We start from the raw sequence: 27,753 nt of genomic DNA, 5'->3' as shown, positions 1-27,753 counted from the left end.
CCTTCGGATTTGCCCCATTATAACTACTGACACTAATATTCATCCCTGGTGGGCAGCAGATTCCTCTTCCTTTCAGACAGCAGTTACAGAGACACACACCTACACAAGCATGAAAGGAGGGAAGTTCCCTGCTTCTGTGAACAGAAACCAGGTGAATTGTTAGAACTTTGGCTGGTTTGCTTGGGTGAGGAGGGATGGCAGCTGTTAGATTGTCTGGCAGCCAGCCCCCTCCTGCAGTTTATCGTGCCAGCCTTAGTTCCAGTCAGAGACGACAGTAAAGGTCTCAAAATTTTTTGCAGTGGGTCTTGGCTGCTGTAATGGAGCTTTGGCTCTTTGGGGGAGATTGCCCTGTCACTGACAAACTCCTCTGGGAAACTGCTGATTAGTATTGAATAGTATTCAGTATCAGTATTCAGGCTCTGATTTGGTTTATAATGCTGTCAAAGGTGACCCACTGGAGAATGAGAAAGTGTTGGGAGAGGCAATCTGCCATGAGCCCTAAGCATCCCTGCACGTTCTTGCTTTGTATGAATGCAAGACCCTGACCACTGTTTTCCTGGGCTGTATCTCGGTGTTCTGTTGATAGTGAGCTATCTTGAGAGAGGAGGTAATGTCTCTTCCCTGGGAGCAAGTTTGCCCACTGTTCACTCTAAGTGTTGACTCCCCCAAGCTCAGGGTTCTTTTCCCGCGACACAACCCACTGCACGTGTAGGCATCCATCAAGGCCTATCTGCATCACTTTTGTTGGGGCGGGGGGTAGGGGGAACTGGCATTGCTGCTTGTTGCACTATAAGTAATAAAGTTCTTTGATCCAGGAGTCTCATGTCATCTGCCAGTATCCATGAAAAAATAATAGGTTAACTTGTTAGTTTGCAAATAGGATAAAATTTGAGATCCTTCATAGACTACTCTTGACAGTTTGGTAACAAGGATGGGATCCTGACAGACAAGGCTTTCCAGAAGAGAAAGGTCATGGGCCAGGTGAGGATATGAGAAGATAACCTGGGGTCTGGTAGCAAATGTTGCTGAGCGAGGAGAGGAATAAGGGTCCCTAGTTGTCCTACGTGTTAATGAATGTTTTGAGGCTGAGCAGTGAGAGGTAGGATTGAAACACATTGTCCAACTGGTACTTAGGTTGTTGCTCATTCTCTTTGGGGCAGGAGGAGGAAAGGATGTTTTGACAATGAGGCAGCAAGCCTGTGGCCCCAGCTGAAGGCAGTATGGCTGGCTGATGAGTAAAGGCTTCCCCAAAGGTGAAATAAGTGGTGTCAGCAATAAGGATGTAGAGCTTTGAGTGGACCCAAAATATTAGGAGTCCAAGCAGGTAACCACTTGAAGGAAACGTAAGTACATGACCTGATCCCTCTTGCTCCCTCTCCTACTTTAAGGAAAGAAGCTGTGTATGCTGGGGGATCTTTGAGGAGGGGAGGGATTCCTCTTTTCTAGCTCTGTTGAATATAAGTAAGTCACCATCCTACTTCGCCCCATGGGGACAGGGAGCCCTGGGCACAGGAATGGTCAAAAGTGCCAAGGACTGTGAGGCAGATGCACAGTGGTGTGCAGGGGGGCAAAAACCCCCCAAATAACAGTCCCTGAGCTGCAGGTGCTTATCGGAGCCAAGAGGTACACAAGGGAAGAGGCAGCACTGACCCTGGAGGGAGTCAGGAGCAAAGTTCCTCTCACGGACCCAGCCTGTAGGTTAGCCTCTCCCACTCCTGTGATGTCCCCACACTCTTGGCTGGGAGAGAGCAGCGTCTCTTGGTGGCTGTGGCTGTGGCCTGCAACATACCTATTTTAAACTACTTGGTTTGGGTTCCCGTGATGAGGGGAAAGTACCTGAATTCAGCTGGTGAGGTTTGGACGCAGTTTGCAATAGGAAAGGAAAATTAAGACGACCTGTAGAGGGAGCCTCTAAATAGATTCAGCGTACTAACGTTTTGTGGCTTCCGCATCAATGTGTTACTGAGAGCAGGTGGACGTTTGATTGAACTGTGAATGCTCTTAAGTCTCCCATTCTGCGGCTACTACTGCATAGAGAGGGAAGGGACCCCTGTCTCCTCTTGGGTAGTCTAACAAAAATAATATAGAATTCTAAGAGGAAAGATGAAAGCCACAGATTTAGTTGAAAATCTGGTGACTGCTGGAGTACTCAGGCCATTTCCCAGTACAGCAGTGTACTTTGCAGGCATCAAGTACCTCCTTTTAAAAAGGTGGACAGCTGTTAGGCTACTACAGAGCTACTACTGAAACTGAACACCTGGCCCATAGAAGCCTCATAGCTCTGGCCTAACATCCCCATTTGGGGCCATATTAACTGAGATTTGACAACTAACAAAAAGGAGCCCAGGGGCTTCCCTGGTGGCGCAGTGGTTGAGAATCCGCCTGCCAGTGCAGGGGACACTGGATCGAGCCCTGGTCCAGGAAGATCCCACATGCCGCGGAGCAGCTAAGCCTGTGCACCACAACTGCTGAGCCTGTGCCCTAGAGCCCACGAGCCACAACTACTGAGCCACGTGCCACAACCACTGAAGCCCACACACCTAGAGCCCGTGCTCTGCAACAAGAGAAGCCACCACAATGAGAAGCCCACGCACAGCAACGAAGACCCAACACAGACAGAAAAAAAAAAAAACCCAGCAGTCCCCTAGTCAAGAGAAAATGGCATGTTCTGGGATGCAGCCAGCCTCACCGTCTTAGTTTTACATGAAAAAGTGACAGCTACTCCCTTGGAGGAAATGTAGTTCCCACCTGGCTGCCTGAAGTAAAGCTACTGACTCACTGGGGTCCTTGATCCAAAGGGATTTCTCCAATCAAATTCCTGGGCCTGATTCACTGATGTTGCAGTTAAGTTGAAAGCTGTTGGGGTCCAATGACAATTCTGGAAGACTGACTACAGTAAGGGCTTGATCAGCACAAAGGGCTGAATTGAAGACTGTCACTCTTACCCTAGACAATATTACTAGGGACCAGACAGGTTATATTTTCACTGACTCTTGGCTGTTGCCAAAGGCCTGGTCTTCTGGTGTGTCACTTGGAAGATTACAGACTGTCAAAGATACTCTTCTTTGAGGCCCCAAAATAGAAATGAATTACAGCTATTAATTGAACTGTCTGGGTCATTTATGTGGGGACCTATTCAGTGGGGGCCAACTACAGTCAAGCTGCCAATGGACCCATCATCTCACCAGACATGGCATTACATGCACCGTCACAGCCTTGGCACAAAGTTAAATGGCTTATGCTTCTGAGGCAGAGGCTACCGCTGCATACCACACTTGTGACTCCTGTTTGTCTAGCCATGAGTGAGGCTACCTAGCACAGGGCATGGCCTCCACCCACCCCTGGCTGGTTACCAGTAGTGCTTCACCACTCTTGACACTTTTTCAGGTTACAGGGTTGTTCTAGTCCAATCCACCAACTCCAACCACACTATTTTTGGTCTTGAAACCAATCTGCTCTATGTTTTTCTTATCTATATGCAGTCTGACAATGGTACAACTTTTATTGCAAAAGTCACCCAATAGTGGGCTAATAGTCAAGGTATTTGATGGACCTTCCACTCTTTCATCCACAAGCATATAGTGTTGTTGAGTGTTGGAACAGCCTAGTCAAAAAATGTACTCAAAACATTTCTGATTCTACCTCTCATCTCATTCTAGTCAATACATCTTGGTAAGGCGGTGTGGTCACTGAATGTGGCTGTCCCCAGATCAATCGCTTCCTCTTTACTGCTGTATTAGGGTTCTCCAGAGAAACAGAACTAATAGGATATGTTTATGTATATATAAAGAGGTGTATTATAAGGAATTGGCTCACATGATTATGGAGGCTGAGAAGTCCCATGATCTTCTGTCTGTAAGCTGGAGACCCAGGAGAGCTGCTGGTGTAGTTCCAGTATGAATTCAATGGCCTGAGAACCAGGAGAACCAATGGTGTAAGCTCCATTCCAGAAGCAGAAGAAGACTGATGTCCTAGCTTGAAAGCAGTCAGGCAGAGGAAGTAAATTCTCCCTTACCCCAACTCTTGTTCTATTCAGGCCTCCAACAGATTGGATAAGACCCACCTACATCGGGGAGGGCAGTCTGCTTTACTGAGTCTACTGATTCAAATAGGAATCTCTTCCAGAAATACCCTCAGACATACCTAGAATAATGCCTAACCAAATATCTGGGCACTATCCCAGTTAAGTTGACACAAAATATCTGTCCCAGGCAAGCTGACACATACAATTAACTATCACAGCTGTTTACTGGGTAATGATCAGAAAGAGAAGGGTTGGGGATTGTTGTACAGGTTTATTTTGAAAATTTAGTATATGCCCTGACCATTGTTGGGCATGATGTTTCTTTGCCCTAATAGCATTTGCAGGCTAGCCTAGGTGCTACATCCCCCGGGTGACAGCTAAGCCAGAAGGAGGCCTAGATTTTTTTAAATTCTGGTTCAGCCACCTGGATTCTCTTGTTGCTTTGACATAGTCCTAGATCATAACATTTGGGAAAAGAGTCAACCCTGGAGCCTTCCTCTCAAAGGAAACTGGCCCTAGTACAACCATCTCAAACTACTGCAAGCTCCTTAAACTCAACTAACTGCTAGGTTTGCTATCCCCCACAAGATGGCTCTGACCACAGTTTGATTCCTTTTCACCTACTGAGAAGTCTTATCAGAAACATTAGGTGTACTTTCAGCTCCTATAGTCTCATGAAAAACACATGTCACAGGCTCTAGACATGTGTCCCTCACCCTCATTCTTGTAGCTATTGCTCAGTCATCCTGCGGAATGGACAGATGCTACCTGACTTGTGGCATGGATGCATGGGATAGGTTGGACTAACCTATCAGGCAGTCTTTCCAAAAATAAGGACTGGTTTCAATGATTCTAAATGAACTGGGAGGGACTTCCCTGGTGGTGCAGTGGTTAAGAATCCGCCTGCCAATGCAGAGGACACAGGTTCGATCCCTGGTCCGGGAAGATCCCACATGCCATGGAGTAACTAAGCCCGTGTGCCACAACTACTGAACCTGTGCTCTAGAGCCCGCAAGCCGTGACTACCGAGCCTGCGCGCCACAACTGCTGAAGCCCACGTGCTCTAGGGCCCGCGAGCCACAACTACTGAAGCCTGCGTGCCTAGAGCCTGTGCTCTGCAACAAGAGAAGCCACCACAATGAGAAGCCTGCGCACTGCAACGAAGAGTAGCCCCCGCTCGCCGCAACTAGAGAAAGCCCCCATGCAGCAATGAAGACCCAATGCAGCCAAAAATAAAAATAAATAAATAAATGAACTGGGAACTCTGAGGCCTACCAGGTGGGCAGGAGGTTTACATTAGGGACATTGTCAATCTGTGTCCCCTGAATGATGTAGATCCCACTTGGGAGGCCCCAGCAATTGTAAACAGGGACATCATATATGTCCCCAGGACTATACTTCCTTTGTGGAAGCCAGGCATTAACTTGCCTTCCTCCCTGAAAACATGGTGTCTTGCACCATAGGGTGGGTCATGATCAACCTTCAAGCGTTTAAGGAAGCACCACCAGCAGATAATGTAGCCTTCAGATGACTGTGGAGATGGCTCCAACATGAGGCTACTCTTGGTTACACAGGGAGCTTCCTGGAGGGGTGACCTACTCATTTATGCACTTCTTCAGGAGGTTATCCCTATCTTGAGAGTCATCCTATTAGAAATGTTGATATGAAATTCGTTCCCGACTTTAGCTGAAGCCATCAATAATATACCTCAGCCCTGGAAGGCATTCAGGTGAACTTCAACTCACTGGCCACTGTAGTTATGAATGATAGAATTGTTCTTGACTTCCTTGTGGGCCAAGGTAAAGTCTGCAATGGCTAATATAACCTGTTGTACTTGGATTAATGCCTCAGGCAGGGTACAGGTCAATGCATAAACTAGAGAATACCACCTGGCATTCCAAGATAGATCTTAATGGCTTATGGTTGGTTTTTTGGTGGTTGTTTTTCCAGCTGGTTGGGTCCAGGCCCTTGGTTGTGGTTGAGGTCAATTCTGCAGGTTGGTCTCATCCTGTTGCTTGGATGTATACTTGGATAGTATCCTTAATTAAATGCTGTAGGAGACCATTAGAATAGATTTGGTTCCATCTCTATCAGATTAATCAGAGTGGCCGATGAAGTGGCAAACTCAGAAAATTCATCAGAATCCATCTGTACAAAGTGCTGTGGAGGCCAGAAGAGGAATAACTGTTTAGCATGGAGGCCTGGAAGGTCCTTATACAGGAAATGAAATGTATTTGATCTGAGCTATGGATGAGGAGTGGGGCCAAGTGTGCCCTCTTTACAGATGAGGAACCTGAGGCACAGAAGTTAAACAACTTGCCAAGCTTACTCAGCTAGGAAGTGGGAAGTCAGGATTGGAGTCAAGATCGCTTCACCTCCAAATATAGAGATTGCTACTAAACTTCACTGCCTCGGGCATTAGACTGAGACCAGCAAAGAAGAACTGAGAGAGACTTGGCATTAGCTTTAGATATTTTTCTGAAATTGACTTGGTGATCCAAGTTGGTGATTGTGTGCTTGGAGAGGTCTGGTGAAAAACCCTAGGACTTTGTATGAACCAATCTTTAAAAATGAAATAGTTTAGACAAACAATAAGGCTTAAAGAATAATAAAGTGAACACCCATGAACCCACTGCCACCTTTAAAAAATATGTTACTGATACAATTGAAGTCCCTTGGGTTTTCTTAATCACACCCTACTTCCTGCACTCCCAGAAGTGACTGTGATCCTGAATTTGCTATTTCTTATTCCTTTGCATTTTCTTCACACGTGTCCACTAACAATACATAGTATTATTATTTTACATGTTTTAAAACTTTATATATTGTATTTGGTTGAGCATTCCCAAGATTCAGATTCAGCCCTAGATTCAGAGATTTGCTAGAAGTACTCATAGGACTGAAACAGGAGGGAAGGGGGCAGGGCACAGCTTTTAAAAGAATGACATAACCCGAGGACACAACATAAACTGATTAGAACCAAATAGGTCCAAGGTGGCAGATGAGTCAACTTCCACTAGACCTTGAGCCTCAGTATATGCTCATTGTAACACATAAGCAAGCTAAATGACACACCTACAGGCGCCATGATAGTTCCAAGGCTGACCATAAAGGTAAAAAATTAGGCAGTGGCCTGATTCCTAGAAATCCCCACCCTTTCTCCCAAATAGCTGGAATACTCCTCCCACTCATTAGCCTATGCAATTACCCACCTCTATAAAAACTGACAACCCCATACCCTGGGGCTGCTCTCGCCTTCTGAGATGGCCCACACTCTGTTTGTGGAGTGTGTTTCTCTCTAAATAAATCCACTTCTTACCTCTGACTTTTGTCTCCCACTGAATTCTTTCTGCGATGAGACATCAAGAACCTGAGCTTCATTAAATCCTGAGACCAGGTGTGTGATCTCAGTTAAAAGACTGAGATCAAGTCCCAATCTGGATTTTGGCTGGGTTTGAGTCCTGGCCGGTGGGTTCAAGTCCCAGTTGGAGTTACACGGTTTCAGCACTAGGCTATAGTTGTACTCACGGCTAAGATTGATTACAGCAATGTATTTAGTATGGACACACACTGGATCATCAGAGAAAAGGACTGCAGGCTGAGTCTGAAAGAATCCATGTATAGGCTTTCTTATGCTCTCTCCCTCTCATGAGAGATCACACTTTCCCCAGCACAAATGCAGCATGTGTGCCATATTTCTGTCTAGAGAACCCATTAGAGACTCAGCACCCACAGTTTTTATTGGCCACGTGGGCACTCTCTTCCCAGCATGTTTCAAAACTCCAGACTCTCAGAAGGAAAGCAGGTGTTTAGCATAAACCGTAATGTGTTCAAATAGCCTGTGCACGGACTACTTTCATAAATTGGAATTCTACTATAGGAAGAGCTTTCCTTTCTCCCCTGTTTATAATATTTATTCAATTGTGCATATCAATGTGGACTTGTGGGTTTTTATCTTATTCAGTGGGTCGTAATCTAATACTATTATTTTCTCAAAAAATATATGCACATGCACACACGTAAATATATAAAATAACACATATAAATATAATTTTTATTTTCTTAACGGTGGGTTGCCCAATGCTCTGGATCTCTGGACCTTTTAGTTGAGTCCCCTCTGAGGCCCGGAACCTTCGCTCCAGTCTCAAGCTGTCCAGGGAAGTTTTAAGCGTGATACCCATCAACAGACCGGCAACCAATAGGTGGGAGCATGGGAAAAGGGGACTGAAGACAGAGGAGCGGAATGGAGGGGTGAGGGGCGGAGCCAGGGAGCTCCGCAGCCATTGGACGGGGTGGTGGTCGGGTGGTGGGAGAGGAAGGGGCAAATCCTAAGCCACGGCTGGGTCGGGACTGGGGGCCGGAGAGAGGAGGGATTTCCCAGCCTGGGCAGAGAAGGGACCGGGCGGCGGAAGGAGAGGGGTGGGGCTTTGGCTGAAATGGCCCGAGGGGGCGGGGCTAACTCCCCGCCGCAGCCAACGGCCTGACCCAACCGCAGGCGGGCTGCGGCCTCCGCGCGTCCGGGACTGGCCTTCCTACCTGCTCTTCTCGGTGTCTTGGGTCTGTCAGCCCCGCTGCCGGCCTCTCGAGGTCTCTGTCGGCCTGCTTCTTTACTTTTCGTGGTTTGTGTCCGCGTCCGCAGTCCCTCTCCTGTCTCTCCAGCGTTGGTCATTCTCCCGGGCTTCAGTGTACGAGACGTGAGGGCTTGACCCCGCGCCCAGACCTACCCCAAGAGAGATGGAGGAGCCGGGGTCCCGCGCAGGTGAGTGGGGCTGGGAGACTGGAGAGCCCCCCAAAACGTGGGGCGCTGTGACTCTGGGGACAGGTTTGGCAGTACTTTCTGGGCTTAGGGAATCCAGTCTGCGGGGAATATTGGGTCAGACACACCCCAGTTGGCTAGGGTCTCAGACAGAGCCAGAAAGTGTTTTTGGCTAGATCTGGTTTTGTTTTCCTTCGACAGAAGCCAAACTTATTTAGAGATGAAAGGGATCTGAGACTGGGAAAACCCTTCTTACTAAAGGGGGTCTGTGGGCAGCAGAGCCCTGAGCTGAAACTTAGGAGACTTGGGCCTTGGTCCGGGTTTTGTTACTGACTCATTGAGTGGCCTTAGAGGAGTTTATTCCCCTCTGTGGGCCTGAGTTTTCCCATGTGTACCATGAGAAGGGTTTGGACCACAGGATCTTCAAAGGCCTGACGTGCGACGGGTGCTCCTTAAGTATTAGTAGTTAGGAGTGAATAAAGAAAGGAGGCCTCTTTCTGGGGTTCACTGGAGGCTGCTTGGCGCTCTGGATTAATTGGAGTCTATGAAATTACACTTGAGAAAGCTTGAGAAATAGGTGATATTATCTCCATTACAAGTGAGGAAGCTGAGGTTCAGAGGTGAATTTGACTTGGTAGTGTCAAAGCCAAGTCAGTCTTCAAAGTCCATGCTACACTATACTTTCTTCCAGTGAGAGAGCAGGGAGGGCTTGATTGAAAGGTGATTATATGGAGCGGCAATTGATCACGTTGAGTTCTCTGCTAAAATGAACAACTCCGGAGCAGAACTATATCTGATTCTTCTCTATCCCTAGCTCCCGGCTTACGGTTTGTGCGAAACAGTTTGGGTATCAATGCCAGAGTCACCACCTGTGTTACCATTGTCATCAACACGATCAGCATAATTAATAAAAAGTAATGATAGGGACTCTAATTGTTATAGTGATAGCAAAGCCATAAGTGAAATTGTGACGACATCTGAATTTATAATACTTTTACTTACATAGTGCTTTAAAGTTTATAAAACATTTTTGAGTGGTTCTTCATTCAGTCATCTTAGGTAGGTATTATTGTCATCCACATTTTATAAGCAAGGAATCCAAGACCTAGAGAGATTAACTGACTAGCACAAGGTCACGCAGTAAGAACTTGTGCTTCTCCTTACGTGCTCTCTTCACTTCCTCTCCTTTTCTTTTTTCCTAGTCCTCCCTGCCCATTCCCATGCTTATTCTGTGCTTCATTCTTCTTACCACCCAGAGACATCCTGTTGTGGTGTTAACCAATAATCATGTGTTGGCTGATGATTAATAGTATTGATATTAACTTATATATCTTATAAGAGTTTAAAATATGACCTCTCCCAGAGGTGCAGAGGGATTTAAATACTTTTAGGAAGGGGAGTTGTAATTGTGGTTGCCATTTTCATCATCATCATCCACAGGTTTCAAGGAGTAAAACTAGAATATGTAGTGATTGACAGTCTAAAAATAGTAACTGTCCTATATTAAGCTCATACTGTGTCATGGGCCCTGTAACAGACACTTAAACTTTTTAACTTAATTCTTTCACTCATTCTACTGAATCTTATAAGGAGGATCCAGAAGCATAGAGAAGTTAAATAACATGCCCAAGTTCATGCAGTCCTGGCCTGGTCCACACCTTATGTTCTAAACCATTACACCAGCTTGACCCAGGGACAGATCTTTACTTAGAAGAAAGCCTGACCCTCTGGCAGGAGAGCCTGAACTGGGGAGAGAGAGGTGTGCTCAAGCATGGTGTGAGGAAGACACCTGAGAGCCCAGAATTGGAATGAAGGGAGGCTTTTCTTCTGGACTCTGGAGGCCACCTCCCCACCCCCTCAGATAGTGAGCTGTGATTCTTCTCGCTTTAGGTTAGGAACAAGTGAAATGAATTATTCATATGCTAAATGAATTCATATGCTAAATAAATCATTCATATGCTGTCAATGACAAAGCTTGTCTTGACTGACACTATGAGGCTGTAGCCCAAAGCAGTGCAACTTTCCCCTTCAGTTCATTGCCCCGAAGCCTACCTGAGAGAGAGGTCTTTTTTTTTTATTAGTTTCTGCTTTATAACAAAGTGAATCAGTCATACATATACATCTGTTCCCACATTCCCTTCCCTCTCCCTCCCTCCCACCCTCCCTATCCCACCCCTCCAGGCGGTCACCAAGCACCGAGCTGATCTCCCTATGCTATGCGGCTGCTTCCCACTGTGAGAGAGAGGTCTTAAATGCATACTTGATCTTGGCATTCCTCTGCCAAAAACTGTTGAGTGGCTCCCTACCTGTGGGAATAAACACCTTAATAAGGTATCAAAGCCTCCCAGGATTTGCACTCACCTGACCCCTTCAGTCCCACCTTTGCTCACAGCTTTTGCACTCCACTGTAGTCGTACTGGATTACTGCGAGTCCCCACAGCTCACTGTGTTTTCTGTGACCTTTAGGCTTTAGGCTTTTCACATCTGCTCCCTCTGCCCTTCTCCTTCAGTTGGCCATAACCCACTATTCATGCTTTAAGATCCAGCTCACCCATTCATTCAATCATTCAATGAATATTTGTCAAGTGCCTATGAATTACCAGGCAAGGTTCTAGGTGTAGAGGCATATCAGGGAACAAAACAGACATATCCCTGCCCTTCATGGAACTTCTATTCTGTGAGGTATATTAAATAAGTATAATATACGGGTGATGGTAAGTGGCATGGAGAATAGAGCAGGAATAGGGGATAGAGAGGGGCAAGAGAGTTGTCAGGGAAGCCCTCACTGATTGGATGATGTTTGAATAGAGCTGAAGGAGGTGAGGGAGTGAGGTCTGTGCCTATCTGAATGTTCCAGGCCCAGAGTATAAGGATGTGAGACAGGAGATCCCATGGCTTATTACCCCTCCAAAACTCCACCACTGCTGCCTTCATCTAGACAGTTGCCCTTTTCTGTTTTCCTGCATGCTCTCCTGTTGACCTCTAAAGTAGCACTTACTACATGATATTATAATTGTCTATGTATATGTCTGTTTCGCTCACCTGGATGTGGGTTTCTTGAGGGCAGGGACCTCTGATTCCTTTCTGTCTCCTCAGCACCTACCTTATGGTCTAACCTTCTGAGTGGGCACTCAGAAATATTTATTAAATAAATGAGTAAGGCCTTATGGGCCTCATTCTTACAGCCTGATTATTTTTACAAATGATTTGGAAGACAGAGCTTGGATGACAGGTGGTGAGAGAAAATATAATAATTCTAAGCTTGGTTCTGTCTGTCTGACTGGATTCGCTTTTTGGGCCTCTGAGAAGTTGAACACCTGATTTACTTTGAGAAATGTACCTAGAGATTTCCATTTTCAGCATGATGGCAGGCTAGCTAACCTGTAAAATGGTGTATAAATATAACAAAGTCTTTTATAGCTGAATTTGCAAGAAAGTAAGAGAAATCCCCAGGCCTAAAAACCGAGAGTAAACTGAAAACTGGAGAAGTTAGCCCCTTTACCTGACCTCAGCTGCCCTAGATGTTTGCATGTCCCACTTACCTAGAAGCTTGGGCTTTAATATACCTGCTGTTACAGTGAATGAAACTATGGGCCCACCTGGGTTTGACTCTGGTTGGAAGTGTGATCCCCGCATGAAGCTAGATGCCTTGAAAATCTGTATCCTCTGATCAAGTGGAGTAGGAAAAAGAAGTCTTACTACTGACAGAGATGACAAAGAAGATTGCCTCTTCTAGGCTCCAATAGAAGGGGAAAGTTTGCCTAGAGAATTCTTTTTCTTAAATAAATAAATAAATTTATTTAAAAAAAACAAAATAGGACAAAGATTCCCATATAACTTTCATACGGACTTACCAATTTGTAACATTTTACCCCGTTTGCTATATCATTTCCTCCCTCTCTCTGTCTCTCTCTGTCTCTGTCCTTGTCTCTTCATGCATACATACATACATATGTACATACATACATACACACATACATAAGTGTGTGTGTCTAATACTTCTTCAGAATCACTTGAGACCAGTTTTCACATATCATCCGCATCTACCTGCCTGGAGAATTCTTAACCACAGGCATTCCCTCATATGGATTTGGGTTTATGTTTATATTACCTGAATGGCCTAAAAACTCCACACCAAGAAATTGACATTAGAAACCATCCGGGCTGGTAATACCTCTGAATGCTCCGCAGAAGCACATACAGAATCTCTCTGGAGAGACACTTGACACAGGCTGCATAGGATTCCCACAGAGTCTGGAGGATAGACTTGTTAAATGAGAGTGCCTATTACATGCTTTGTACTGTTGAGATCATGATGTTACTTTTGTATAAAAAAATAAACGTTTGAGTACATCTTTGCCTCCCAGTGATCTCCAGAAATGGAATGATAGAGCAGAACTTGGATACAAGCCAGCATTTGAATGTGGACACACGTTTATCTGCCTCCTATCCTTGCAGAGGTCATGGAAGAAATGACATCGTGCTCCTTCAACAGCCCTCTGTTCCAGCAGGAGGACAAGAGGGGGATCACCTACCGGATCCCAGCCTTGCTCTATGTGCCCCCTACCCAGACCTTCCTGGCCTTTGCAGAGAAGCGCTCCTCGAGCAGGGATGAGGATGCTCTCCACCTGGTGCTGAGGCGAGGGTTGAGGACTGGGCACTCAGTACAGGTGACTCCTTATCCCAGATCTGAGCCTGGGCCTCAGTTTCTACACTGCTCTGAGTATGTCAGAGACTGTGTCTTTTCCCATCAATGCAAGAAAAGCCTTGTATCAGAGCTGAGGAGGAAAAAAAGCAGTAACAGCAATGCTTTCAGTTCCTGAGTACTTACTGTGTGCCAGGGGCACACTGAATCTCACAGCCATTCTGTGATGTAGGAACTATTGTCAGTCACATTTTACAGATGAGGAAACTGAGGCTCAGAGAGGTTGCTATTTGCTCAAGGTCACACAGCTATAATAAAGCAGTAAAAGCAGGCTTCAAACTCGGTCTCTGACTAGAGGCCTCCATGGTTTGTTCAGTTTGGCCAACATGTGGTGTGCTTTTCATTCACATTCTCTTTTATCCTCATAAGTCATCGAAAGAAGTAAGCATTGTTAATCCAGTTTTGCTGATGAGGGATCCTGGTGCTCCAACAGGTAGGTAGCTTGTTCAAGACCACAACTACCAGAAGATGCGGGGGAGGGAGGATGACGACACCCATACTCCCTTCCCCTTCCTGCTCTTCCTCTCCCCTGTGCTTTATGTGAGGTAAATATTGTGAGGCCTGTTTTACAACAGGAAACTGGAGCTCGGAAGTAAAGTGACTTGCCTTAGGCACACACCTAATAAGAGGCAGAAATGGGTTTGGTGCCCTTGTCCCTAAGTAGCACATGTTTACTGTGTTTTTATGGGGGAGAGAATGGTTGCTGCTCTTGGGCCTATGAACCACAGGGTTACTTCAGATCCCATTTTTTCTCATTGTTGCCTTTTATGTCTCAGAGATTGCTGAAGTGAGGTTCAGGTGAGACAATGGATTTGAGAGTTATACACATACATACATTTTTTATAAGAGGTACTTTAATCCCTCTAACCTGCTCTGCTTTTCTACTCACAGAAACCTCACCATTAAAACTTCATGTCCATAGGGATGCCTTGTTTTGCTGTTACAGTGCAAATGCTTTTCTGCTGATGGTGGCCCTTGCCAGCAACCCCTGTCTTTGCTTTTGATGACTTACTCACATTTCCCTGTAGGGAAGTTTTTTACTTCAGGGAATTTCCATTCCCTGCTCTTACACCTTGTCACAAGTCTTTCTTATGGCTTCCCAGGGTCAAACCTCTGCTTATATCCCAGGTGTCCTGTAGCCCAACTTGGAGTTCTCGCTGTTTTGTTTCCTCCAGGACAGGCAATGCCTGTGGTTATGTTGCCCTGCTTTCTGTCACACACAGTTGGGCAGTTAAGCGTTTTTTAATCAGACCATACCTGTTACATAACCTCACTGGCCAGTAGTCACACACATTCACAAATGTGTCCACTTTAACTCATTCTCTCTTTTCTTTATTTTATTCACATTAATTCTCTCATTTACTTAGTTGTAGTATCTTAAAGTTAGAAGAATTATCGGCCCAACTTCTTTCCCAATATAGAAATCTTCTGTATTCCATTGGTAGCTACTAATAGCTTAGTGGTTAAGAGCCTGGCTTTGGAGTCAGGCAAGACCCATCATTTATTGGCTGTGAACTTGAATACCTGACTCTTCTCTGTTTCATTGTCTGCAAAATATAATTAATAATAGCAATTACATAGTAGGAACTCAACATTAGTCATCTTCTATTAAGGGTCTACTTACCCAACTCCTCAAATGAGGAACTTAATCCTGTAGCAACTGTTAACTTTTTTTTTTTTTGAATGATACGATCTGTATTTTTCTATAATTACCCATTGGTCTTGTTCTGCCTTCTGTACATTGTATAGGTAAAGTCCCTTTTCTGGAGAACTGCTCTTTGATGTATCTGAAAACAGTATTCACACCCTGAGTCTTCTATTTTTTGGGTTTAACAGCTTCGGTTCTTTTATCAGCTGCTTAGACCACAGTCTTGATTTGGTTTCTGGTCCCTTGAAAACTGTGATTACTGTCCTTGGGACCTGGTGTGGGATGTCAGTGTCTTTTTTCAAAGTATGGTACTCAGAATTGAACTTAGGACCCTAGGGATAGACTGACCAGCTCAGCAGTGAGGTGGCTATCCCACCTTGTATCCTTTTAATACAGCCTAAGGTAAAGTGACATTTACTTTTTTTAAAAATAAATTTATTTACGTATTTATTTATTTTTGGCTGCCTTGGGTCTTCGTTGCTACGCGTGGGCTTTCTGTAGTTGTGGTGAGTGGGGGCTACTCTTCGTTGTGGTGCACGGGCTCCTCTGCGGTGGCTTCTCTTGTTGTGGAGCTCAGGCTCTAGGCGCATGGGCTTCAGTAGTTGTGGCACGCGGGCTCTAGAGCGCAGGCTCAGTAGTTGTGGCGCACGGGCTTAGCTGCTCCGCAGCATGTGGGATCTTTCTGGACCAGGGCTCAAACCCGTGTCCCCAGCATTGGCAGGTGGATTCTTAACCACTGCGCCACCAGGGAAGTCCAACATTTACGTTTTTGGTAGCTGCATAAACGTTAAGTAGATGGTCAACTAAAACCTCCAAGACTTTTTCACATTTTTTGTTCTTTTTAAAACAGTTTTAATTGTGGTAAATACACCTAATGTAAAACTTTCCATCTTAACCATTTTAAGTGTACATTGCAGTATTGTTAACTGTATTACATTGTTATGGAACAGGTCTCTAGAACTTATTCATCAGTGCATGACTGTAACTTTTTTTTTTTTTTAAAGACAAAGGATCCTTTTTCACTTGTTTCCTCCACATTTATTTATTTATTAATTTTTGTGGTACGCGGGCCTCTCACTGTTGTGGCCTCTCCTGTTGCGGAGCACAGGCTCCGGACGCGCAGGCTCAGCGGCCGTGGCTCACGGGCCCAGCCGCTCCGCGGCATGTGGGATCTTCCCAGACCGGGGCACGAACCCGTGTCCCCTGCATCAGCAGGCGGATTCTCAACCACTGCACCACCAGGGGAAGCCCTGACTGTAACTTTATACTCATTGAACAACTCATTTCCCCCGACCCCAAGCCCCTAGAAATTACTATTGTACTTTGTTTCTATGAATTTGATTACTTTAGATACTTCATGTAAGTGGAATCATGCAATATTTTGTCTTTTTGTGATTGGTTTCTTTACTTAGTATAACATCCTCAAGGTTCATCCATGTCATAGCATTATGTCAGGATTTCCTTCTTATTGTATGTTAATCTGTTCTTTCATTTATCCATTTCGTTTATCCATTCATCGGTTGATGGACACTTAAGTTGCTCCCACCTTTTGGCTATTGTGAACATGGGTGTGCAAATGTCTCTTCAAGACTGCTCTTTCAGTTCTTTTGCATATAGACCTAGAAGTTGAATTGCTGGATCATGTGGTAATTCTATTGATATTTAAAATTTTTGAGGAACCTCCATACTGTTTTCCACAGTGACTGCACCATTTTGTATTTCTCCACATCCTCACCAACACTTACTTCGTTTTGTGGGGGGGGGTTGATAGTAGTAGCCATCCTAATGGATATGAACTGATTTCATTATGATTTTGATTTGCATTCCTCTAGTTATTAGCAGTGTTCATTATCTTTTCATATGCTTGTTTTTGGCCATTACATTTGTTGTCCTTTTTTTTTTTTTTTTTTGCGGTATGTACGCGGGCCTCTCACTGTTGCGGCCTCTCCCGTTGTGGAGCACAGGCTCCGGACGCGCAGGCTCAGCGGCCATGGCTCACGGGCCCAGCCGCTCCGCGGCATGTGGGATCTTCCCAGACCGGGGCACAAACCCGTGTCCCCTGCATCGGCAGGCGGACTCTCAACCACTGCGCCACCAGGGAAGCCCCATTTGTTGTTCTTTAATCACGTTTCTCCATCTCAATTTTTAAGCCCAAGACCTGTTTTATCTCTGTCAAGCCTCAGCTTGTTTGTGTGCCGTTGCTTCCACCTGGTTGAGATCGTTTGGCTTCTAACGCTTTAGTGTTTTGTTCACATTTTTTTCCAGCTTCATGTCAACTTTATATTAGACATATCTGGCCCATTTCGTTTTCTCCTCTCAGCTAATAAGGATGGCTGAGCTTCTGACTTCACAATGACTAGACTGCCCAATAACTTCTTTTTCTTCCTGTTCTTAAAGGGAGTGTCTGTGTTAATGGATTTCTTATATCTTCCTGGATCCTGCTCAAGGTTGTTGATCTGAGCAACCTTAACCATCCAAATGAGTTTGTAGCTGTTACTTCTCATCAGATCACATATTCAGTGCTATCCATGAAGTGTTGGTTTCCCCACAGGGTGCCAAGGACACAGGGGTACTATCCCCAGGGTGACAATAGAAAATTAAATCTGCTCCCCAGACCCTCTTGTTGGTACTTGGAAGGGAGAGGAGGCACGTAGTGGAGGAACGTGGAGAAGAGCCTCCATACATTGTTTATAGAGTACTGTTTCCATCTGAGGGCACTTCTGTGATCCTTCTTCCTTCCATCCCTTCTCCTTCCTCCCACTTTCCTCCATTCCTCTCTCCCTCTGTCATCTTTCTTCCTTTCTCTTTCCCTTCCTTTTTTCTTCCCTTCAACATTTATTGAGCACCTACCAAGTACCAGGCATTAAGTCAGGGGATGTTGTGAAGGGAGGGGGATACAAAAGTTGAGAGACTCTGACCCCTCTTTGGGAAGAATTTGCACAACCAAATTGTAGAGAGAAAACAAAGCTGTGCACAGATGTGACTGTCCAAAACTCCCACCCAGAATCCACAAAGTGTCGCAAGGCAGGTTTATGCAGAGTGAGGTGTTTCCTTAGGAGTTCAAATGCAGCTGGGATCAGAGAAGCTGTCATGCAGGGCATGGCGTCTAAGCTGATACTTGAAGTGGGTGTGTTAAAGATGAGCAGAACAGAAGGTGATTTCTCCCTGGATTTCCCATATCCACGCACGGTCTTTTCCTTCTCTGACATCCACAGCGCTTTCTTTATCTCCTCTCTCTGGTGGTGTCTTCGAGGCTCTGGAGTCAGCTCTGTGGGTGCCTTTCCTCTCCGTCTCAAGGCAGGCCTGGCTTCCCCTTCCTGCTGGTGGCCTTCTGAGTTTTGATTACCCAAGAGTCACAGGGAACTGAGGTCCCTGCCTCCATTGGTTTAAAATACAGTCAGATCAGACAGCAATGTGGACTTCTCATGCATATAGTTTCCAGAGAGGAAGAAAACCATTTGAGAGGACTTAGGAAGCAATCTTTGATCAGTTAGCCAATCTGGGAGAGCTTCGTGGAGGAAGGTGGGCTTCTGCCCAATAATTAAGTTGACTTTGGCACATAATGTTTGAAGTGTTTACAGTGTACAAGGCACTCTGGTATAGAATGGGCTGCCCCAGAGATAGTGAGTTCCCTGTCCCTAGACCAGTTCAAGGAGAGACTGAATGGCCTTTATCCATAAGACTTAGAGGAGAATCTTCTGTAGGATGTGAGTTAGCACAAGATCCTTATAACTCTGAGATTCTATGATCTGAGCTTTGCTTAATAATATGCTTTGCTCATTCATGCAGGAGTTAATTTTTTTTTTTTTTTTTTTTTTTTTTTTTGCTTTACGCGGGCCTCTCACTGCCGTGGCCTCTCCCGCTGCGGAGCACAGGCTCCGGACGCACAGGCTCAGCGGCCATGGCTCACAGGCCCAGCTGCTCCGCAGCACGTGGGATCTTCCCGGACCGGGGCACGAACCCGTGTCCCCTGCATCAGCAGGCGGACTCTCAACCACTGCGCCACCAGGGAAGCCAGGAGTTAATTTTTTAAAATCTTATTTTTTGTTTTGAGTAGTTAACACTTTCATATTGCTGAAGAATAAAAACAGTGTAAAAAGGTGTATACATCCCATTCCCAGTCCTCTGCCTCTTATAGGCAGTCACTGTTGTTTCTTATGTATCCTTCTAGTGCTTCTTCATACAGAAAGGAAGTACAAAGCCTTTTTTTTTAATTTAAAAAAACTTTAAAATTTATTTTTGGCTGCATTGGGTCTTTGTTGCTGCGTGCGGGCTTTCTCTAGTTGCAGCAAGCAGGGGCTACTCTTCGTTGCGGTGCGCAGGCTTCTCATTGCGGTGGCTTCTTGTTGCAGAGCACAGGATTTAGGCACGCGGGCTTCGGTAGTTGTGGCATGCGGGCTCAGTAGTTGTGGCTCGCAGGCTCTAGAGTGCAGGCTCAGTAGTTGTGGCACACAGGCTTAGTTGCTCCGTGACATGTGGGATCTTCCTGGCCCAGGGTTCAAACCCATGTCCCCTGTGTTAGCAGGCGGATTCTTTTTTTTTTTTTTTAACCCCTTTCCAGACAGGATATGAGGCAACTGATCATAACACTGTACTTTCTGTGTTAATTAATTTATAACATTGAAACTAAAGATGGAGTAACTTTAGTATATTCTAAATATTACATCTTGAGAAGCCTTCACAGTGCCTTTTATGTTAAAGGTGCACAATATATGTTTTTTATATAAATAAATGAATGAAGTCAAACAACATGACCAATCTCAGTGAACTCTGTAACTCCACAGTTATGTAACTATTAGAGTTATTACATTGTGGTGGAAGGCGGATTCTTAACTGTTGCGCCACCAGAGAAGTCCAAGTATATAGTCTTAATACTACCTTAAAAATGTTTTTCATGTAAAGTGATAACAGATACAGAAAACATAAAACATAATTGTCAAATGCACAAAACATAAATGTCAGCTCTGTGAATTGACAAAGCCAACACTTGTGGACTCACACTCAGCTCAAGAAATAGAATATTGCCAGCACCTCAGAAGCTTCTCATTCCCCCTCTCTTCTTCCCCAAAGGTAATTACTAGCCTGATTTATAGCTCTAGAGTTTTGCTTGGTTTTAATCTATGGATTCTTTATGTTTGGCTTCTTTTGTTCAGTATTCTTGAGGTTTATCCAGATTGTTGTATACAGCTGTATTTGTTCATTTTCATTGTTACATAATTTCCATTTTATGACTATACACAGTGAATTGATCCATTCTGCTGTTGTTGCCAATTCAGGTTAGTGATTATGTGTACAGACACTGCAGCTCTGAATATTCTGCACATGTTTTTCAGTACTATGTGCATGCCTTTTGCTGGGTTGATATCTAGAAATGGCGTTACTGGATTATAGGGTATGTTTATATTCTACTTTAGTAGGTAATGCCAACCAGTTTTCTAGAGTGGTGGTTGTGAGGGCTGGTCTACTCCAGTTTCATCTGTACTTCTGGGACTTAGCCCTTTAAGGTTCCCTCAAAGCCTGGTGGGTTTAAAAGGGCCTCTAATTTTTGTCCTACTAGCCCTGTAGGGCTGTCAGATGAGTTGCTTGGCTTCTCAGCTTTTCAGTTACCTCTTTGAGAATTAGTAGAGATACCTGAGGGGAAAAGGTTCTCAAAATACCACGTCAGCCGCTCTGAATGAACTTTCAGTTTTTGGCCTATAATTCTTCATGGCCTTGTTTGCTCTCTGGTGCTTTCAAATGATGTTTTTGTCTTAATTTTTTTTTATCTATCCTAGTTCTCAGTAGAAAGTTTGGTTCAAATTACCTAGTTTGGGCTTCCCTGGTGGCGCAGTGGTTGAGAGTCCACCTGCCAATGCAGGGGACACGGGTTCGTCCCCCAGTCCGGGAAGATCCCACATACTGTGGAGTGGCTGGGCCCGTGAGCCATGGCCGCTGAGCCTGTGCATCCGGAGCCTGTGCTCCACAACGGGAGGGGCCACAACAGTGAGAGCCCTGCGTACCGCAAAAAAAAAAAAAAAAAAAAAAAAAAATTACCTAGTTTGTTGTAATTGGAAGTCCTTTTCCTTCACATTTTCTTTTTTTTTTTCTCTTTCTGTTGAGTTGTCTGATCTTGCTCTTTGCCCAGTTCTGTTGGGGTTTTTGGAAATTTTCTTACCAATTTCTAATATTGTTTTAAAAATATATTAAGGAAATTAGGTCTTTGCGGTATGTCTGATTAGGCATTATTTCATTTTATACTTACATCCCCTCTGTGAGCATGTTATTACATCCTCCATTTAATTGATGAGGAAATGGAGGTGAAGTGAGATTGAGTAACTTGCCCAAGATCACATGATGAGTGGTGAAGGCAGGGTTTGAACTAGATGTCTCTGACTCCATGCTTGAGTTTTTAATGGCGTCGTTATGAATTGCCTCCTGGGGTAGTAGAGGAAGGGAAAAAAAATCTTTGTCTTAAATTTCCCTTTATTTGCCTAAAACTTCCCTATGTGTTGGCCGTTCTTTTCTTTTTCTTTTCTTCTTTATTTTTGGGGGGGAGGTGTCCTTTCTTTTTAAAAATATTTATCTTGCTCCCATCATGTGCTAGGCACTGGCAATACAAAATCAGAATAATTTGGTTTTTACCTTCAAAGGACTCATAATCTAGGAAGGGAGCCAGGCACATAAAAAATTACAGACATACCTCATTTTACTGCACTTCGCTTTACTGTGCTTCACAGATAATGCGTTTTTCACAAATTGAAGGTTTGTGGCAACTTTGCATCAAGCAGGTCGGCACCATTTTTCCAACAGCATTTGCTCACTTTGAGTCTCTGTGTCACATATTGGTAATTCTTGCGGTATTTCAAACCCTCCACCAGCAGAAAGATTGTAACTTGCTGAATGGCAGTTAGCATTTTTTTAGCAATAAAGTATTTTTAAATTAAGCTATGTACATTGTTTATTTTTTTGACATAATGCTATTACACACTTAATAGACTACAGCCTAGTGTAAATATAAATATACCAAAAAAATCCATGTGACTCACTTTATGGCGACATTCGCTTTATTGCGGTGATCTGGAACCGATTGTCTTTGGTAAGGGGTGGGAGGGAGCCTCATGCAAGGCTTCATAAAGGAGGTGACTTTGAGTTGAGTTTTGGACGATGAATTGGGCATGTAGACAAAGTGCAGAAGAGTGTTCCAGACAGAGGGGACAGCATGTACAATACCTAGCATTGCCTCTTTGCAGCTGATAAGTTATCCTATAATATTTGAGAATTCAGTGAACACTTGGGCCTTCATGATTTTATAGATTTCAGTACCATTTATTTCTTACCTCTGAGAAGTATTCATGCTTTTTTTTAAAAAATATATTTATTTATTTATTTATGGCTGCATAGAGTCTTAGTGGAGGCACGCAGGATCTTTTGTTGCGGGATCTTTCCATGCGGCATCTTTTGTTGTGGTGCACGGGCTTAGTTGCCCCGAGGCATGTGGGATCTTAGTTCCCCGACCAGGGATTGAACCCGCATCTCCTGCATTGGAAGGCGGATTCTTAACCACTGGACCATCAGAGAAGTCCCCAGTATTAATGCTTTTAATGAGCCTCATGTCTTCCTATTAATCTTTCACTCCTGCTCTTTCTCCCTTCCCCTTGTCTAGTGGGAACCCCTGAAGCCCCTGATGGAAGCCACATTACCTGGGCATCGGACCATGAACCCCTGTCCTGTGTGGGAGCGGAAGAGTGGCCGTGTGTACCTATTCTTCATTTGTGTGCGGGGCCATGTCACTGAGCGTCAACAGATTGTGTCAGGCAGGAATGCTGCCCGCCTCTGCTTCATCTGCAGTCAGGATGCTGGCTATTCATGGAGCGAGGTGAGGGACCTGACCGAGGAGGTCATTGGCCCAGAGGTGGAACATTGGGCCACGTTTGCTGTGGGCCCAGGTCATGGCATCCAGCTGCAGTCGGGGAGGCTGATCATCCCTGCATACGCCTACTACATCCCTTACCGGTTCTTTTGCTTTCGGCTACCATATAAAGCCAGGCCTCATTCCCTGATGATCTATAGTGATGACCTAGGAGCCACATGGCACCATGGCAGGCTTATTAAGACCATGGTGACAGTGGAGTGCGAAGTGGCAGAGGTAACCGGGAAGGCTGGCCATGCTGTGCTGTATTGCAGTGCCCGGACACCAAACAGGTGCCGGGCGGAGGCTCTCAGCACCGACCATGGTGAATGCTTTCAGAAACCAGCTCTGAGCCAACAGCTCTGTGAGCCCCCTCATGGCTGCCAAGGCAGTGTGGTGAGTTTCCGGTCCCTGGAGATCCCAAATGGGTGCCAGCACCCTGCTGGCAAAGATGCTCCTACCATTCAGCAGAGCCATCTGCTGGAGAGCTCACTGAGGCTAGAGCCAGAAGCTAGAACCCTGTCAGAATCATGGCTCTTGTACTCACACCCAACCAATAAGAAACGGAGGGTCGACCTTGGCATCTACCTCAACCAGAGCCCGTTGGAGGCTGCCTGCTGGTCCCGTCCCTGGATCTTGCACTGCGGGCCCTGTGGCTACTCTGATTTGGCTGCTCTAGAGAAGGAGGGCTTGTTTGGGTGTTTGTTTGAATGTGGGACCAAGCGGGAGTGTGAGCAGATTGCCTTCCGCCTGTTTACAGACCGAGAGATCCTGAGCCACGTGCAAGGGGACTGCACCAACCCTGGTAGGAGCTCTGAGCCAGCTCAGAACTAATTGGCTTAGGACCCAACTTTCCATAGAAGGGCTACCATAGGAGGCAACCACAGCCAGGACAGTGGAGGCCAGGATAACAGAGGTTACTGAAGTCTGCAGAGAATCCAAAATCGTAATATTCTGCTCCCTGCCTTTTTTCACTTCTCCAAAGAGCAAAATGAAAATTTTGCCATAGCTACTGCAGTCGAAAGGGCACTGAAGTGTGAGTTGAGAGACCATGGTGTAGTCCTGGCTTTTCCACTGGCTTGCTTTGGGACCTTGGGCATGTCACCTGTACTCTCTGGGCCTCAGGTCTCCATCTGTAAAATGAGAGGATTGGGCCTGTGATTTCCCTTCTTCCCATCCCTAGGAAAGGCAGAGTGCCTGCATGCTCCCTGATCAGCAAGTCCTGGCTGCATATAGGACTCTTATCTCAAAATGGAAGTCAGAGGACTCAGCTTTTCAAATGACTCTCCACTCATCCACGTACGAGGTTACAAGCAGGTGTCATGGCACAAAGGAAGATGTGGGTGGGTTGTTCTGTTTTTAATAACAAAACACACACATCCTTCTAATCGTGCTCAGAGCGCTACAGGCTCACTGTTCTAGAGGAATTGGGCAAAATAGTAGGATCATGGGGTCACTTACCTTCTCCAGCTTTGCAGCTCTACTCAACCTTCCCTTATCCAGAAAGCATTATCTCCTAGGGAGAAAGTGAGAAGCTCAATGTCAGTGGGCCTTGATGATGGTACTTATTGTTTCTGATGGCATGACTCCTATGAAAGATCAACTTGAAGTTCATTTATTAGGATCGTTCTTAATGGGAAATGGACATGGGTTAGGACTTTAAAGCATTGGACAAAACTTCCCCCAGTCTCTGCCCTCAAGGAGTTCACAGTTTATGGGGCTAGAAGAGGGAGAAAAGTCAAGAAAACAAATGCAGCTGGTAGGGTAGTGTGTAGATGTTGGGCTCTAACTTGGGGTGATGGTAGCTCCTGATGTCATTGTGCCCGGAGCCATCTGCCCCAGAGCTTGCCCAGGCTGCTGGGCTTCTCAGTTTGTTTTTCTCAGAATGTTGTCCTGGCCCAGCCGCTCCTTTACCCACGGAGAAGGTCTTCACCATTAGGAAGGTCTCTGGACTCCCAAAGCTCTGAATCAGGCGTATTTGTTCGGACCTACTGAAATCCCTGTTGGGGAAGTAGGGATGCCTCTTTGTCTAATAGATTTGGGGCCGAACTTGGCCAGTGCTGGTTCTCTCAGATGAAAGCAGATGGTCGCTCTTACTTTTGATTGTTTCCCCCATGAGCCTGTTACTGTGACAGATATTCTCTCATGAGAGATATCTTTTTTGTCCCTATTTGGGCGGATAATGCCTTAAACAGGCATCAGGTAAATATATTTCGTGCTGAGTAATGACCCTGGGGAGCAAGTCTTAGTCGTGGAACACAGCCTAGGAGGCTGGGGGTTGCAGTCCTACCAGTCAGATGGCAGGGAGTCCTACAGGATGGAAGTAGAGATTAACTTCACCTACTTCAGCGTATGGCTTAAGCCCAGGGCTTAGAGGGGCTTTTAAAAATCCCCTTAGCCTCTCATACATTTGCTAAAGTTATCTTCCCAATACACAGTTATGATCATTCATTCACTCATTTATACATTTATCTAAATATTTCTATAACTGAGTGTCTAGGCATGATGTGAGATACTTTCTATTGCCATTCCCTGGTTGAAAATCATGTCTGGCTCCTAATTGCCTACTAAAGGGTGTTTACATTTAGCCTGGCACGTAGGACCTTCAGTTGTTGGGTGAAATAATGAATACTCATCTGTACTTCTTTATATTGAAGCCACTATCAGAGAAGGCCTCTGTCAAGTTGGCAAGTGGAGGGGATGGGGCTTTGGGAGTGGGCGGAGTCAGTGGTAGAGGGAGGAGCTGGGGAGGGGAGAGGGCTGAAGGGCAGTCACCTCCCGACTAGTGGGAACTCCGTGTTCAGCAAAGCTGTCGTGGGCACCATACCCCAAATAGACAGGAATAGGGAAGGTGGCTAAGTTCTAAAACCAGAGCTAAAGGATGGAGAAAATGAGAATACGAAGACTTCTTTGGGGCCATCCAAGAAGGGAGCCAAAGAAGGGAGCTCAGTCACATGCCACTGTGGACCACAGATGTCCAGTTCTCATAAGAAGTCCATCCATCTCTAAACTGCCCTCCCTTTTCTCCTTCCCCTTTGCTTCCTGTTTGCTTCTCCTTGGTGCCTAGCAATGAAACTCTTAGTAGGCGCAGGGGCTATGTGCATATTTCACGAATAGCCAGAAAAGAGGATTGGGGACAGGGGTAATCCAGAATGAGGATTAGAGAGAGGAACAGAGAGGTGATGGCAGCTGTGAAGGAAAAGGACAACAAGTAGGAGTCCTAACACCTTAGGAAGGGAGAGAAAGGAGTGCAGACATGAAGCCCAGGCTGGAGAGATGGTGTAGGTGGTGGCCGCTGTGAAGAAGAAATGACAATAGGCTGCAGCTAGTCCCCAGAATGTGTGGGAAGGGAAAGAGACCCACACAGGTTAGGCTGCAGACAAGTTCCCACCCAGCCCTGTTACTTTAAGCTGTCTCTGTGCCAGGTGACCAACAAAAACAGCTGTAGGCACTCCAACTCTGTTAGTGTCAGTTACCCAAGGTCTTCAGGGCTCTGGGACCTATACCATTGATACTGGTCCCCTAACTGAGCCCATTTCAGCCACTGTCAGGTTGGAGAATGGAAAAGATAGGGCAGCTGATGGCAGCTGTGAAGAAAAGAGGAAAGTAGACTGGAGGTCGCTAATCTAGCGCATGAAGAGAGGACTGTGTAGGCTGTGGTGCTTTGACCCCAGAGGCCCTCCTGGCTCACTCACTCCCAGGCTCCTAACCTTTACCATGGACCCTTGTTATCTGGACCTGTTCCTCCTGGTCACCAGTCTCCCCTCAGATATCCACAGCATATCATGCAACTGCATCCATAGATAAGAGACCTTGCACCCTGCCTGTTGGGTAGCCCAAGGGACCCACAGAGGTCAGCTGGAGGCTGCACAATCCCCTCCCCAAGGCAGTAGGATTCATTACTGCCACTTTGGCCAGATTAGGCTGCTCAGCCTTCTCTGATAAGCTGTGAATTTTCCCCACTGCGTCATCCACTGGCTGTTGTGTCATCCTTCCCTGTGCTGCCAGAGCATGCGGCCTGAGCCTCTCTTTGGTCCTTGTCACAGGCTGCCCTGTGTTATTGTCCGTGTTGCAGCCTAGCCTAGGCCTCTGCTAGGCTGTGAACTCCTCGAGGGCCAAGTTTGTCTGACTGCTTTCTGCATCCTTTTTACCTTGAGTCACAACAACTTATTTATAAATATATGATTTTTCTTTCATATTCTGAATTCCCTGAAAGTAAGGACTGTGTCTGATTCCTCTCTTTGTCCTCTGCACCCGGCACAGGGCCTGGCACAGAATAGACAGCAGTAAAGTTACGCTGAATGGACAAAGAAGTCACAGGCCCTTGGCCTTCTGGAGCTAATTGAGAGGCCAGGGCAAGTTTCCCCAAGGGAGAAGCATGTTGTGTCCCTCGGTGGCTTGCACTCTCAGCCTGCTGAGCACTTGTCCTAAAGGAGGCTTCTCTGTGGGGGCCTGTATCCAGGCCAGCCACAGTACTTCCTGGGAATGAGCTGCTCTCTGGCTTGAGCTTGGTCCTGCCTGGATGTCCCAGGATCACAGCCCAAGTCTAAAGCCAAGCCTTGACCTGGGGTTCCCATTTCACTGGCATTTCCCCTCTGTCTCTGATTGGGTTTTCTGTAACTGTCACTCCTCCAGGGAGATGCTGGGGCTCAGCGTGTTTGAGCGTGCCTTGGTTCTGTGCTACCACGTGCCAGAAATGCTCTCTGTACTGTAAGAACTACCATGACTCTTT

The 27,753-nt window shown here is 45.7% G+C and overlaps 1 protein-coding gene across 4 annotated transcripts; it reads left to right on the top strand.

The window, feature by feature from the left end:
- Positions 1 to 8,467: 8,467 nt before the first annotated feature.
- NEU3 (neuraminidase 3) lies at positions 8,468 to 25,745 on the top strand. Of its 4 annotated transcripts, XM_060104871.1 has the most exons (3): positions 8,468 to 8,783; positions 13,239 to 13,450; positions 22,776 to 25,745. In XM_060104871.1, exons 1-3 carry the CDS (start codon positions 8,759 to 8,761, stop codon positions 23,853 to 23,855), a joined length of 1,317 nt encoding a protein of 438 aa, XP_059960854.1. In that variant the 5' UTR covers positions 8,468 to 8,758; the 3' UTR covers positions 23,856 to 25,745. The 4 variants fall into 4 exon arrangements, with proteins under 4 accessions (XP_059960854.1, XP_059960855.1, XP_059960853.1 ...); XM_060104872.1 differs by lacking the exon at positions 13,239 to 13,450; XM_060104870.1 differs by lacking the exon at positions 8,468 to 8,783 and having other exon boundaries at positions 13,202 to 13,450.
- The last annotated feature ends 2,008 nt before the right edge of the window (positions 25,746 to 27,753 follow it).

Source organism: Mesoplodon densirostris, chromosome 7 (assembly GCF_025265405.1).
Source record: "Mesoplodon densirostris isolate mMesDen1 chromosome 7, mMesDen1 primary haplotype, whole genome shotgun sequence".
Lineage (NCBI taxonomy): Eukaryota > Metazoa > Chordata > Mammalia > Artiodactyla > Ziphiidae > Mesoplodon > Mesoplodon densirostris.
The sequence above is the reverse complement of the archived record's forward strand: the minus strand, read 5'-3'. Positions and strand labels throughout refer to the sequence as shown.